Source organism: Serinus canaria, chromosome 1 (genome assembly GCF_022539315.1).
Source record: "Serinus canaria isolate serCan28SL12 chromosome 1, serCan2020, whole genome shotgun sequence".
Taxonomy (NCBI): domain Eukaryota; kingdom Metazoa; phylum Chordata; class Aves; order Passeriformes; family Fringillidae; genus Serinus; species Serinus canaria.
In genome coordinates this window covers 46,556,276-46,571,994 of record NC_066313.1, presented here as the reverse complement: position 1 = coordinate 46,571,994, position 15,719 = coordinate 46,556,276, and the positions used below count along the sequence as shown (strand labels likewise).

General features: G+C 44.5%; 1 protein-coding gene across 1 annotated transcript in view; it reads left to right on the top strand.

The window, feature by feature from the left end:
• SLC7A1 (solute carrier family 7 member 1) overlaps positions 1–15,719 on the top strand; it is a 41,115-nt gene that overhangs the window by 13,838 nt on the left and 11,558 nt on the right. Inside the window, 7 exon segments of the mRNA XM_030234717.2 lie at positions 1,728–2,024; positions 2,027–2,110; positions 7,242–7,400; positions 9,608–9,782; positions 11,661–11,785; positions 13,356–13,578; positions 14,348–14,487. Of these exon segments, the coding sequence (XP_030090577.2) occupies positions 1,742–2,024; positions 2,027–2,110; positions 7,242–7,400; positions 9,608–9,782; positions 11,661–11,785; positions 13,356–13,578; positions 14,348–14,487 (1,189 nt within the window). The 5' untranslated portion in view covers positions 1,728–1,741.

Sequence of the window (15,719 nt, the reverse complement as noted above, 5' to 3'; positions counted from 1 at the left end):
AGGCAGGGAATTGGGGACCAGTTACCCCTTCATATTCAGTGCAGAATTAAAACCACTAAGTTATGTTTGTTTTGCAGGATATCAGATTTTGTTAAGGCAGATGGCTGTGGAAGAAGTAAAAGGTCTACCATTGTTGTTAGGTAGCATCCTAGAAAGCAGCAGAATTCATAGGAGACATTGCAGTACCACAATCTTCTTGTCTGTTTAACCCAGTTCAAAGTTTGTGACTGCCCTGTCCCAGCTTTAGGGAGGTGGGCAGTTGTCCAGCCAAAGCAATCCTGGCTGACATGGATTTGGGTAATGTTCAGGTGAAAAGGAGATTGAGTGAACAACCTGACAGGAATGCATTTAGGTAAAGACTTAGGTCTGTCTTCCTGCTGAAGGGAGAAGATAGTTTTCCCTCTCCGTATGTGTTGGGAACTCCCATGGTTAATGAAACAAGATTTTTGTGAGATTGGCCTAAAACCTGCCTTTCTTTATTTTTCTAAATCCATGTCTGTTGGGAGCATGTTTGAGAGCTGTTGGTGGGGTACAATTCCTGACACAGTGGGCCTTGTAAATCCTCAGCTGTGTTCCTGCAGTTGAAATTACTTTCTCATGGTAGGGGAGTTAGTGTAAAGCCAAGAGAAAGGGTTTTAAGCCAGGACTTATGATGGGTGTCTTGGAAAAATGAAGAGGATTTTTGGTTTTGTAGTTGATGCTGTGGTAACAAAATTGAAGCATGGATTTAACAGTTGCCTCAGTTAATTAAGTTTCCTAGCATGTATTTTCCCACCTTTTACACTAGGTTTTAGCTGGAGCTGATGAAGTACCAACCTCACTGAACTGTACTGTAAATTGCATTTAGGAGTATTGCCTGCATGTTATTCTCAGCACAGTATTGATGTCTGTGTGCAATGTGTACTGCTGGAAAATGTATGTCTCAATCCAGCATTGCATTGAAGTAAAAGAATCTTTTTCCTTTTCCATAATTAATGAAGAAACATTTTTAAAGCCCTGCTGTTGAAGCCAGCTAAATGGCGCAGTGTGGATATCAGGGTGGGGCTGTTGGAGCTAGAGGATGCAGTCTGAGATGGAAAATGAGGTTCATCCTTGTAGGCTGTGGGCACACAGCCTGGAGATTTGTAGAGCAAAGCAGAGAAAATCTGATGTCTGCACAACACATCTTACAGAGGAGGTTGTCCTGGAGTTGCTGTTCCCTCAGGCTATCAGGTTGAGAGGTGTTATGTACATCCCTGCAACGTCCTCAGGTTTAAATTCATCCTAGTAGTACAGGGTTTGTGCACTGCACAAGCTCTCTGCAATGTGAACCAGAGTGTGGTAGATGGGGAAACTGGGACATTCACTTTTAAAGTACTGTCTTGCCCAGAACAGGAAAACCCGTCTGAAAGACAAAATTTGCATTTTTAATTCGCCCACTTGTATGTGAACTGAGTGACTGTGGAGCAGGACGGGAGCTGGACTGGAGTATTGCCTCTCTCCTGGGATTGCACAAGGTTTGCAGCGTGACTGACTGAGAGTTGGAAGCAGAACTTTGGTGTTGTTTATTTTAATTCCCCATGGTAGGTCTAGATAAAATGTCAAAGGAGACATTTCACCTTGTAAAAAGGTGGAAAATGGGAAGTTTCATTTGCTGAAATGTAGCAGGGTAGCATTGCACCTGTGCAGTGATGCTGATGTAGGAGGGTATTCTAGTCTGGATAATGATGGCAGCATCTTTCTTGCAGGCCCAAACAGGAAGATGGAGTGTCAAAAAATTACCAATTTTGGGAGCCAGCTTCTTCGTCGGAAAAATGTGGACTGCTCTCGAGAAGACAGTCGCCTCTCGCGATGCCTTAACACGTTTGACTTGGTGGCTCTGGGTGTAGGCAGCACTTTGGGTGCAGGTGTCTATGTACTGGCTGGAGCTGTGGCACGGGAAAACGCAGGACCTGCCATCGTTATCTCCTTCTTGATTGCTGCCTTGGCTTCGGTGCTGGCCGGACTCTGCTACGGAGAATTCGGTGCTCGAGTTCCTAAGACGGGTCAGCTTATCTCTACAGCTACGTGACTGTGGGTGAGCTGTGGGCCTTCATCACAGGCTGGAATCTAATCCTCTCCTATGTTATTGGTAAGTGTGGTGGGCGTGCTGCAAGAGCCTAGCTTTAGGTGGCAGCCTGGTCTGTAGGATCACCCTTGGTTCTGGTCACGCCTGTGTTACTGTTACAAAAGAGATGCTTCACTTTTTTGCTCACCCAGGATTTCAGGACTCATCAGTGGGATGTGTATTTGATGGCTCCTGTGCTGCTGGCCTATTGCTGCTGGGAATTCCTCTGAATCTCCACCTCATCCCTCTGGCATCCCTTGGCTTCTGCACACTTGCTAGGGTGCTAAAGAGTGTCCTCTCTGCTGAGAAAGGAGCTGCTCACGGAAAGATGCTTTTATACAGAGTGTCTGTACTCACAGTTGATCAAGGATTAATTCTGGTCCCTTTGGGATCTATTTAAAGTGTCTGGAGATAAGAGTTTTGTCTTGTGAATTGCTGCAGAATTAATCTTGAGATGATCTGCAGGTTCAGAGTCTCTGGAAAACACAAACCAAATCCCTCCTAAGCCCTTGACTTCCACTAGGAGAGGCCCTGGCTCAAGCTCAGAGCATGCGCTGTGCAACTCAGCTGATGCATTAAAACTAAGCCACACTTTGCTAATTAAGGATTTGTGTCTTTTCAGGCACATTCTGGGCAGGCTGCTTGTTATCACGCCTCTAAGGCTGCAACAGACTCGCCAGTTGAGACTGAAAGCTTGCTAGTTAAACTGAAAACCAACTGTTTGCTAAATTACTAATGGGAGTTGGGTTTTTTTAAATGCATTTTATGGGATTTGTAAGCATTACCTCGGAATTTAGTTTCCATGGTGCTTGGAGGGTAAGATCATATCAAGAACAACATACTGGCATAGCAGCTGCCTGTCTGAGATCATGCTGGCTTTCCTCTGTGTGTTACCTGAATTATTTTTCTCCTCTTCTACCCCTTCTTTAAAAAAAAAAAAAAAAAAAAAGAGAGAAGATGAAAAGCCAGAGTCAATTAAACTCCTCTCCTTAAGAAATCTGAGTCCTGTAGCTATTTTGTGAATTACATTCACTGCAAGGAGTAGATAAAAATAATTTAAAAAAAAATAAGTGTTTAATTTCTTCCACACTTCTGCAATGGACTCTACTTAGGCTACACGTAGAAAAATTGAACAGACTTTTTGGTAATTTTTCTTCTGTTCCAGAAAGGTAATGATAAATCGTCTCCTTCATGCCCTTCATCTAGTTGGTTTTGGGGCCATTCCTACCATGATACTGGACGACCAAAATGAGTGACATAGCCGTGGTTGCTGTCCCAAAACCTGATTCTGCAAATGCACAATGAAAAGTTTTGCCTACTGAATGTTCTACTCCGAGGATCTGGGCTCAGAGTGGTATTTCCGAGATTTTTTTTTTTCCTGTCATAATGGATTTTGAACAACTGTCTCAGTTCTTATTTCAGAGTTGACTGCTCAGTGTATTGTCACAAGGCAGGAAATTCAGTTAAAAATAAGTAGATACTATCCGTGAATGTGTTCAAATGCAACTTCCTTACTTTTATTTCAGTCCTGTGTCAAGAATGTGTATTTGCAAACTGTCTTTCTCATAATTTGTGAGAAAGGATGGCTAAGGTGGAAAAACACTGGGGGAGGATGTGAGGTGTAGGAAGTCTCTTTATCTTACCCAGCTTTTGTCTCAGAGCTAATTGCCCCTCTTGAGAGCAAGGACAACTCCCAGCAGCTTGTGGGGCATGGAGGAGAAAGATATGTTGGCTGCCACTGTAAGGCCCCAATCAACTCACCTAATGAGACTTTTGAAAGTGCTTATAATGGTTCCTGTGACTGACACATGGGAGAAATACTGACCAGATAGTCTCAAGTGGTCAAAACAACACAAAAGTTTACTGGCAAGCTGAAAATTAGGTGACTTTGGCTAAAGACTCTGTACAACGTCTGAACAACATAAAAAACACTTCTCACAGCATTAATTTAGTCCATCTGGTTTAGCAAATTTTTAACCTGTTAGTCACTCAAAATCTTCCAAGAAGAGGGAAGTAGAAGAAGGAGCGAAAGACAGAGAAGACACAGAAAAGCACACATAGCTACCAGTGCCTTGGTTCTAGCAGTGTTCAGATACAAGCTCCTAGAGGAAGGTAGGGATCAAGATGTGCTGCACTCATGCTCGGCCATTAAAACCCCTGGACCTTTGTGGGCCCTCCCCCAAGGTGGGACTTCTGGTCATTTGGCCACTCAGGAGCTGGGTTAGGCAGAGTGGAGCCCTGCCCCTGTTGTGCCAGTGCAGTGCTGGAATACAGGCTGGAGGGTGTGGGGGTAGGGCACTGCCTCACCAGCGCTAAGTGTGACCTGCTCACTCACACTCACAGGCATCCCTAAATGTCTTGGTGCATTAGTCCTTCCAGTCTCTGACAGGCACACACTGAGAGGGGCAGAAAGCTTTTTTTTTTTCTGACTCTTGCTGAGATAATGCCAAGCAGTGCATATAAAATGTGCATCTCTAAAGGGCTTGGCCAGCTTGGTGTCTTCATGCTGAGGTTCTCAGACATCGGCTCAGGAAGTATTGTGAGGGGGGTAAAAGAAATTCTGGAGTCCCAAGGATAAGTGGCCAGTAACTTTTAATTAATTGAAGTGATTTTACTTGGGGGAAGGCTTGTGTGGAGTCTTGGAGGTGGGTGATTGTCACCAACATGTTTTATGAAAAATCCTTTCCTTAGGATTTTTTTTCCTCCTGAAAAGCTGAGAGGCCTTAGAAACAAAATGCAAACAATTCTTATCTGCTGCTGTGGAATGCAGCAGGTGGATCTGTGATGGGTCTCATGTGATTGCTTCTAATTAATGGCCAATCTCAGTCCAGCTGTCCAGATGTCTTGGTCAGAAACAAACCTTTGCTATTCATTCCTTTTCTATTATTAGCTAGCCTTCTGATGAAATCCTTTCTTCTATTCTTTTAGTATAGTTTTAATATAATATATATAATAAAATAATAAATCATGCCTTCTGAAACATGGAGTCAACTTTCTCGTCTCTTCCCTCATCCTGAGACCCCTGCGAACACCATCACAGGTGATGAGAAATAAATGGGCGTGCAATTTACCAGTTATGGTCTAGAGAGAAGGAGAAAGGTGTCCAGGACTAGGATCTGATGTGAACTTTCTGGGATGATGTGGATTTGGGGATCTGTGCCAGATTGTGGGATGGCTTTCAGGAACTAGAAACTGGTGGGAGCTGTTAGTATGATGAGTAACAGCATCTCTGTTCAGTAGGTGCTGCTGGGGCTTCCTGGCATTTGGTGACCTCCTTGCCTGTGCCTGTTCCTGCAGTGAGTGCAGCACCTGAACTGTGCAGTTCTCCTGGGAGCTGTGTGCTGTAGGCAGGAGCCAAATCTGCTCTGGTGAGGCTATGCTGACCCAGAACTGGTAAATCCTCCTAGGTACAAGCTGAATGTCTTTGCACTGTGCTCTCTAATAACAGCAAGATATTATCCAGGTGTCTGTGTTGTTGAAAGAATGTCAGATTCCCCCTGCTCCCTCAAGCCTCTTGGTTACAGAGAGTTCTGGATAAATGCCTGATAGTTACGTGGAACTGGCACAGAAGCAGCTGGCATCTAATATAACACATGCAGGAGCTGGGTGTTCCCATCCTAGAATGTAAAATATTATAGCTAGGACAAAAAATAGCACTAAAATAGTCTTTGTCCTCAAATAGCACTACAATAGTCTTTTTCCTCAAATTGTGCCAAAGCTAACCTGAAAAATTGTAATGTGTACGATAACTTTTGCAATTTCTCAAGATTAACTTGATGGCAGTGATGTCCAAACTCTTTAAAGGTGTTCACACTGTGCACTTTTCTGTCTTGGTGAGCAGAAGAGTCTCCCAACAGGTCTGTTTTGCAGCTTAATTTTTATGCTGTTGCAAAGCTGGATTGGGCAGGTGAGTGTTCCCAGCTGTGCTGCAGGTGCTGCCCACCGCTGCTGCAGAGGATTTGGCTGTGGGTGAGCACAGACATTGTTTGACAGGATTGCAGGTGCCGGAGTTGGGACCTGAACACCCACTCACAGGTGAGTGTGGCAGGACAGACTGTTCTGGGTGGAAAGGGGCCCCTGATGGCATCCTCTGAGGAGCTGCTCTGCAAGCCAAAACCAAGCCAAGCTCTTTTTTTAACTAGGTAATTATGTGCAGTAGTAATTATGATGCAATTAGGCGCTGTTTTATACAGTGTATGTACTGTATGAGACATTGGGAGTGTAACAGTAGCCACATTAACACAGGAGAGGGAGAAGTTGGCTTTTACCCAAGCCAACTTATTTCACAAAATGCTGTCACTGTCTGGTGGTAGCTCTTCGTTGTTACTATTTCAGTTCTCTAAAATTACTTTTATGGCCCAGACACTGTCCCCAGCTTGATTGTTCTGAGACCTCAGGTTCAGTCCTCACCTCAGCAAGCTGCACATAGTTGGATGCACTCAAACAGAAACAAAAAGCAGCCCCAGAGGGCAAAGCCTGAGCACTTGCTGCAGGCAGGAGCTGTTCCACTTGCTTTGGTCATCCCCAGCACTCTGCAATAGGCTGACTTATGCTCAGATAACATGTAATTTGTATCTGAGTCTTTTTCCTGCTTGGATGCTCTAGTACTGGAGGTCAGAGCAGACCTGGGTGTTGCCAGAGCTCCAAGCTGGCCACTGGTGTGTGGTCCAGGCTCTGGTGCTCCAGCATTGCACTGCTGTAGGGCAGCTGCATTCTGTAAGAGCCCGCTGCCTGGCTGCAACCACTTAACTGGGGCTGCCAGGGACTTCTGCCAGCATTACCTTTGGACCTCTCTGGTAACAGAAATTACCAGGTTTGGAGAAGGACAGGCCCTTGGTGGTGTAAGGCAAAGGTCAGTCAGGGCAGCATCTAAGGCGAAGTTGAGGTTTGCAAAGAAGCCAGACTAAAAGGATTTTTCTCATCAGCTCAGCATGAGTTTGAGGCCCGCCACCTGTGTGTTACTGTCAGAGCAGATGCCAAGCATGAACATAGGCTGTGGGCTGGGTGTGGATATGAAAGGCTGCTCCCAGCACCTGGGAGCACATGCAAGGTTGCTTTGAGGCCCTCTGTATTGAACAACCTTACAAGGCTCCCCCTGGTTTGGAACATGTGCCAGCCACAAAGGGTGATCTTTGTCCTTTCTATCCTCTGGCAGGAACCTCGAGTGTGGCCAGAGCCTGGAGCGCGACGTTTGATGAAATCATAGGGCAGCACATTGAAAAATTTTGTAAAAAATACATGACAATGGATGCTCCTGGAGTGCTAGCAAAATACCCAGACATCTTTGCTGTGGTGATAATCATCATCCTAACAGGTGAGGCCCTTGGAAGGGTTCATGGGTCTTGCACCTCCTTCTTCTGTAATCTCATTGTTTGCTTTTGGAATGAGCGTGAAGTCCTGATTTATTCTGAACAACATATTAAAGACTTTCTTTGCTATAAGTGTTGGATTGACCTATATAACTGCTGAGGAGTTAGCACAGGGCATAGACTGCATACAAGATTTTGAATTAGAGGGGAGCATTCTTGATATTTTTTGAACCACTTCTAAAGCTTTCAACCCAATTTTTTATGAGGAAGAAAAGAAAAGATGACTTGTTATCCTCAATCAGGTATAGGACTTTAATCCTTCCCTCCACAAATCCTATTACACAAGAATTTCATGCAGTTAGTCTATTGGCCTTATTCCCCCTTTGATAATCTGCCAATTTTTTATGCCTTGAGCCAGAAAAGTGAGGGAAAAAAAGAAAGAGGACTTGGTTACAGTTTCATGTACTACTGTTTTAGTTTTGGGGTTTTTTTAAATATGTAGGGGCTTCAATTTGCAGAAGTGAATCCAAGACTCCAGAGAAATAAATGTGTCATAGCCAGTCCACACCTCCTTTTTTTTTTCTAAACATGTTCCAAGCCTTTGTTCATAAATTGGAAAAGTTTTGACAGCTTGCAAGATCAAAATTCTTCTCAAGGTTTACCTCTTCTCCAACTAGGTCTTGCAAAGCATTACCAAGTTTAGGCAAATTTTAAAAATTAGGCTTCTGTGCTGCTCTGTGGTTTCCAGCAGGCAGAAGCTATAGTGTCCCACTAGCAAGGTTATCCTGACATTTTCCACTCTCATTGGAATGGCCTTCTCAGTGTGAGCTGTGCTCATAGGAAAAGGCCTCATAAGCAAGGGATGCTTTGGCATCTGGATTTGCATTTGGATCTAGGACTGCATCGGGGGCTGCTGAAGCCAATAGCAGCCCTGTGTTTTCAGCATTACATCTGAATGGGAGAGATTTTCCCCTTTCTTCATTTGTATGTAATATGAATTGCTCTCATTTCAAATCAAAATCTGATCTTTCACTTCAAATACAATTTACAAAATTTAGAACTCCTTACTTTAGCACTGCTGAGATGTAAAATTACAAAGGTTACTTAATAATAAGGTGGCTTTATGCTTCTGCATGAAGCAAATTCCATGGATTTTAATAAAAAAGGCAAACTATTCTTTTCTACAAAAAAGCTGCTGAAAGAGCAGCTTTAGTCTCAAATACCATCACCACAAGTTTATTTCTCCTTGCACTGTCTTGAGCTTCAGATTTCTAAAAAGGACCTTACAAGTTTTTGGGCTGGTATGCAGTCCTATCAAACACTCTTCTGATACGGCTCTCTCAGCTTATTTCTTACTTTAAAAGAAGGAAAGGTGTGTACACAAGATGCTCCTCTCTCACTGAAGTCCCTTGGAGTATCAGTGAAAGAACACTGTGTTGTGCTTTTCCCTTGAGCCCGTGTGAAGTTTTTTTACTTCTCCTTCAGCCTTAGATTTGAGTTAAAAGTTTCAGTTCTTAAAAATCAGACACCTAAAGGGGAAGTTAAGAGAGCTTGTCAACCTGAGAAGCCAAGCTATGCCTCAGTGAGATTTTGTTTCCCAAGGCCTTTAGCCATGCTCTTCTTCAGACAGATGATCTTAAGACCAAGCTGAAATCCTTCTCTCCCTGAACTTGCTGGCAAAGCTCGTGCTGATTAAGTAGGAGCAGGATTCCTAAGATGCCACCTTCTTCTTTGTCTTCAGCTCTAGAAGTAGCTATTAGAAGTAGAATCCTCCTGGATTTGGTCCCTGCTCATATTTCCCCCAATTTCTAAGGAAAGTTGAGTGTTGTTCATAACTTCTGCATTTGGCCAAGACCTCTAAGACAATATTCCTTCATTGAAAACCACCTGTTGTGCTTTCTCTGGGTCTTTGTGTGGAGTTTAAGATGTGGGAGTAGTTTAAGTGTATTAACAAAGCACTTTACCAGAGAAACATGAGTCCACATGGGCATTCTGGGTGGGAAGGTGTGTCACATTCTGCAGAAATAATGTCTGAGCCAAAGTACTCATCCTACTTCTGGGTGAGTGAATCCTGAGCTGCTTGGCTTTGTGAAGAAACGAGGTGTGATAATTTGGGCAGAGCACAGCATGAACACAGTTGAGCTATGTCTGTGAGTCCTCAGCGCCTGCTGCTGATGGTGAAATACCTGACCTATGCCATTTTTTTCCCCAGGGCTTTTAGCTTTTGGTGTGAAAGAATCTGCCCTGGTGAACAAAGTGTTCACCTGCATCAATGTCCTTGTCCTTGGATTTGTCGTCATCTCCGGCTTTGTGAAAGGATCTGTTAAAAACTGGAACCTGACTGAAGAGGACATTTACAACACCAGCCATAGCATTTTCAAAGACAAGTAGGTTGGATGTTTTCTTTTCATCTCAGAAGCTGGTGCATTTTCAAAAGCAAGTTTAAAAGGGGGGTTGTGGACTGAGTTAGAAAACCAGAGAATGGGATGGCTGCCTCCTTTGCCACATACCTTGGAGGCAAAGCTGTCTTTGGTGCGTGTTTGCTGAAAGCAAGCTGTGCTGGTGGGCTGAAAGTGCTTGGACTAGGCTGTGTCCTCGTGGGCCCTGCTGCAGGACTGACCATTTCTAGCCTTATAATCTCTATAGCACCCCAAGCTGAGAGAAAAGAGCTCTTTAGACAGCATTCTACTCAAGTCTACACCAGGCTGGCTCTGGTGCCTGTATGAAGCCATGTCCAAGTGTAGCTGTGTACTTTCTTCGAATACTTGGGCAATATCCTTGGGGCATTGTTATACCTTATAGACACCTTGTCCCAAATACCTCAATAAAATGAAGGCAGGTTGCAGATTATTTCAATGCATTGCTGCAAGCATATCATAAATCTGTTTTTAATGAATTTTGCTGCTTCGCCAAAATTCTGTCATCCTACACAAGATCAAAATTAAGGAGCTTACAAGGCTTTACTAGTAAGACAAAGCTATTAATTTTTGCTTGAGACTACTACCTAGAATAAGGGTCTTTAAATACCTCCACATTTATCAGCTCACTCCTGGCTTGCTACCTAAACCTTTATGGTGGCCTGCAAGGAAGCACAGTTGGGCAAAATCTGGTGAGAGTCATAAATGTTGTGTGGGTCAAATTTATCATGTGTGAAAACCGCTTCTTGAGCCTCTTTTCAAAATTCAACCTGCTGTAAACAAATTCCTTCTGTAGGACAGGTCCCTTCTCCTTCGCTCCTGCTATTCCCATGCAAGGAGCAATTACTGCAAGAGTTTCAAAGTATGAGTGCAGCTCTTTGACCTGTATGACTTACTGTTTTTGTAAAAACTGTCTGGGGTTTGTTTTGTCATTATTTCCAGAGTGATCCACATTTGGGTTGTGCTATTTCTGTTGGCCAGATTTCATCTAAGTCTCAGCAGAGCTTCTATGAGGGAATTCAGATACTTTTATGTGAGAAGACTTTCAGATTTGGGATTCAGTTTAGTTTAACTGTCTTAATTCATCTTTACAAAGACTTTTCACTGAAAAAGTGACCTAAGTCACTTGAACCGAAGGGTATGCTTGTTATGTCACTCAGCACAAGGCACATGGATATGGGGTTGCAATTCAGAGTGCACTGGGATCAGCCTGTCGTTGTCTGTTGACTTAAATGAACTTTGGTTAAGGCTCAGCAAAGCAGTTGGTGTATCAGGGATCCAGGCTCCACTTCTCTCTCATGGTTATAGGCATGGTTTGGGTATGAGCTTGGCACATGGAATTTGAAAGAAGAGAATTGAAGATGGGGTGGATTTTAAACAATCATGGCACCCTGCATTCCTTTCTTATGTTTACTCACCTACCCTTTATCTGAGTCCATCTAAAGTAAAAAGTGTGTGGTTCACATGTTTCTCAGTCTTCAGCTTTTCCAAAAACTTCTGTTCAAATGAATATATGTATCTGCACACATGCAGTAATGTTAGGAGATTATTTTTAATATTCATGCTATTTTCTCCTTGTCTTAGCCAGGACATTTTTATCCACCCCACAGAACAGGTGGTGGGAACAAACCATGAACCATTTTTAATCCATGCCTTCCCCAGGCTGTTGCAGGCCAGTCCAAAGCTCAGCAGTGGGTAGGGCTTAGCATTTTGCTGGGTATGCTTGCATATGAAAGGGAGAGCCTGCTTCTTCAAACTTTGGCTTTGGATTTTGTTATGAGCTGTGTGAATAGCTTTGTGACTCCCAGCTAGGCAGGATCACTTCTAACCCCGTGCCATGCCTTTCAGTCAAACACAGGAAGAAAAGCTCTACGGTGTTGGAGGGTTTATGCCCTATGGATGGAAAGGAGTCCTCTCAGGGGCAGCCACGTGTTTTTATGCTTTTGTGGGATTTGACTGTATTGCTACCACAGGTAAGAGGGAAGATGCCTTCATTCTGGTTATGAACCTGGCTGCCGGTAGAGTGACTTTCAATAACGTTGCAGAGCACAGATAATAGGGAATTCAGGACACCACATTTGTTGTCCCTCTGAACCTCAGCTCAAAATAGGCTTTTGGCTCAGCTGCTCCTAATAGTGAGAGTGCTAAATTTGTTCAATCCCTGAGTGCCTTAATGCTGACTTCTAGCTGCTGTGGCACACGGATAAACTGTATAACCACAAGCTTCCTCCCTTCTTTGCCTGCAGGGCCCAAGCTTGTGGATGGTCAGTGATGACACAACCAGGTCAGACTCCACAGAAAACATGTCCAGGTTTACCAGCTAGGCAAACAGGGAAGGCCCAGGTTCACATGTCTGGTATGAGTTTGAGCCTCTAGCTCTAGATGATACTTTAATCAACAGGTTATTCTGGAACAGTGTTCTTCAGTGCCTTCAGCTGAAGAAGCTCTGATGGCTTGGAGTATATTAAAGATCCAGAGAAAGAGGAAGTCTGTGGGGAGTAAACTGCACCCTAGAGCTGTGCATCAGAATCAGGAGATTTTACCTGTAAAGGTTAAGAGGTCTCATTTTGAGAGAGAAGCCATCAGCATGGTCATATTGTGGTTAAGATGAATCTTAGTTCCCTGAAGAAAGGATTATCCTTAATTTCACATTTGGCAAGAACAGTTGGAGCAGAGGGAGAAAGCAATCATCACAGACAGATAAAGCATTACTGTGTCTTCTTCCAAGCAAGGAGTTGGAGAAGTGTTGGCTCCATTACTCCAGCCAGTGCTGGAGCCTCTCCTTGTGGGAGAAACATTAATCTGCTTTTGATTTGTAGGTGTATGGATCTGTGTTTATGTGTTCATCCTGCTGAAATGATGTACCTCAGGAGCTCTTGCTTTCAGAGCAGTTTTGTAGGACTAGGAAAGCGCAAATCTGTTCTGTAATTGATCAGTGCCTGAATTTTGAGGAATTTTGGTTTTTTACACACATTTTTTCCTACTTGGTTGTTGAAAAATTTCCATAAAACTAGAGGAGGTCCTTCTGTTATGAGGCATTTTCAAAGAGCCATATGACTTTCAGACACTCTGCTCTTCTCCAGAAATGAGCACCTATGGTGCCATGATCCTGGTGTATTAGTTCTGGTGGAGGTGTTACTAAAGTGAACATCCACAGAGTTTCCCTACAACTGCACAATAATTTCTTGTTCCATCATCTGTGATCATTGAACTCTTCTTGGGTCTACATCATCAGTAGGCTAGAAGGAGTAGGATAGGAGGATGATCTGTTTCGGAGAAAGGACTGTTTTTAATCCAGATTGTTTCTGTGCCTGAGTTTACAAGGCTTCCATGAGTGTGTGTCAGAAGTGACAGGAGCAGCAGAAATGGGAGCAAACAGGCTGTTGTATCCCAAGTGGATGGAGCAGGCCATCAACAGCATTATGGTCAAAGAGCACCTCTGTACCCATGAAACCTTTGAAAGCCCCAGCCAGCATGCCTGCCCTAGGTTGGGATAAAGGTCTTGCTTGTCATTTAGTTGATATTTAAATTTCTTTCTTCTAGGTGAGGAGGTAAAAAACCCTCAGAAGGCCATTCCTATTGGCATTGTGGCATCTCTTCTCATCTGCTTTGTGGCTTATTTTGGTGTGTCAGCTGCCCTGACGCTCATGATGCCTTACTACCAGCTGGATACCAATAGCCCTTTACCCAATGCCTTTAAATACGTGGGTTGGGATGGAGCCAATTATGCAGTAGCTGTCGGTTCCTTGTGTGCACTTTCTACAAGGTAAGACACTGCTTTTCATTTTTGCATCTCTCAAGGTACATCTCTCATGTACCTCCATCTCCTCTAAGAAATGAAGTGGAGACCAGGGATGAAATTCAGGGCTACTGACCTCAAAAGGACCCTGTGGAAGTTACCAGAGAAGCAGGTGACCAATATCACTTCAAAAACTCCCATCTTAGCAGAAGACCCAGCAGGTGCATCTCAGGAATATAAATCTGGATTGAGTGACTAAGTCATGGAAGCAGCTATGCAATGCAAGCACAGTTTGGGTGCAGGACATCCTGGCCTACTGGGTGAAGAGCAGACTTGTGTCAGGTGGTGCAGGGTGCATCTTCAGGAGCACGTGGGGCTTACCATATCCAGGGCCATCTGTCTGCAGGTTACCTGCAGGACAGCCATCTGGATGGGAGGCAGGGCAGGCTGGAGGCAGAACTTGTTACCTCTTGAACTTGGAAGGCCTATTTCAGGTCAACTTAGACGTACTCAATTAGGTGAGCAACTCACAGAGGCTCATAGAAGTTAATGCTCTCTTACTACCTGAAAGTCAGGCTGGTTTTATGCCCCGTGGCTAAATTTAGCTATCCAAAATCATAGAGCTGCACCTCAGTTACTAGCTGTGGCTATTCAGAGGGAGCCCTTGAAGGAGAAGCTGAAGTGAAGGAAAGCCACCTGTTCTATAGTTACACTGCCATAAACTTGCTTTCACTTGTGTGCCTGTGCTCAGCAGGAGGTGATATAAGTAGATTATTTCTCCTTCCTGTGTCCGTAGTCTCCTTGGCTCCATGTTTCCGATGCCTCGAATAATTTACGCTATGGCAGAAGATGGACTTCTCTTTAAATTTTTGGCTAAAGTCAACGAGAAGAGAAAAACTCCCTTAATTGCAACAGTGACCTCAGGAGCTACTGCAGGTAGGATCCAAAGACTTGCACAAATGTGGGAAAGGAGACATAAGCTCATCTTCAGGGCAGATAAGTCCGCCTGACTCTAGCCCACTTACTAATTGGATATATATTGCAGAATACAGCATCCCAGAGGGTGTCCTGGATTTCTAGGGCATGCCCTGGAAAGTCTGGGTGAGCATGAGTAGCTCGCTGTGTGCTTGTCCCTCTTTCTCAGAGCTCATTGCTTACAATCCTGTCTCCTGCCAGGAACTACCTTTATCTGCTCAGCCAGCCTTGAAAGTAATTAACGCCCTGCAAGGCAGCAGCCAGTGGTGCCCCAGCATCCTTGTGGCTGTTGGCCTGGCTTGGCTGAAGACACTGCACTGCCTGTGAGTAGCAGCTCTGCAGAAGATGCCAGAGCAGCCGGAGAGAAGCAGATGGCCCCTGTGGCACTGGCATTTGTTAATCAGTTAGTCACAGCTGGCAGCCATCCTGTTCTCCCCTTCCTTATCCTGGCCTGCCAGAAAAATGGGAATTAAACCTCCCAGACAGCATGGATGAGCAGCTTAGCCTGTTCTTGCAGCCACCCCCTTCCTCACGATGCCTGGCAAAGAGGAGAGCCTCTTCCTCTTTACCTTCTGCTGCAAATGCAGGATGAGCCGTGGGTACAAGAATGTGCCACCTTTGGTGGGGAGTTGTGCCGGACTGCTGCCCTGGGCTCTGAGCTCCTGTGAAAGGGCTCAGCTCCTGCTGCTGGGACTTGCAGATCCTCCTCACAGCCTCCTTCTCCCACACATTCCCCTTCTTCCTGGGTCCAGATCATGGTGGTGTAGGAACAAGAGCAATATAAAGTAAAGATAAACCAGCTTTGTAGTCTCATCCAAGTGGTCCATAGTGCCTATGACCAAAACACACAGAAGCATTTGCCAGCTGAGTTTGAAGGCTGGGCTGGTTATTGGCCTCCAGGTTGTACATTAAGGGTGAGCGAGGCAAGGCTTGACTCTGAGGTCCCTACACTCTCATGTGGCTGTTGGTGCCCCGTGATATCTGACTGTGTGTCTTTTATCCATTTATTTGCCTTCTGAAAGCCCTATACAAATTCCTGTACAACCAGGGTTGCCTGGTGAGGGTGTGTAAGCAGGGTAATCCCTAAGGGAATGGCAGCCTTTTTCTGGGAATCCCCGTGATGACACTTCACCTGCTTGACACTTCAAGATACCCTCTTTGATGCTTGGTCCCACTGCATGCACAAGCCTGAT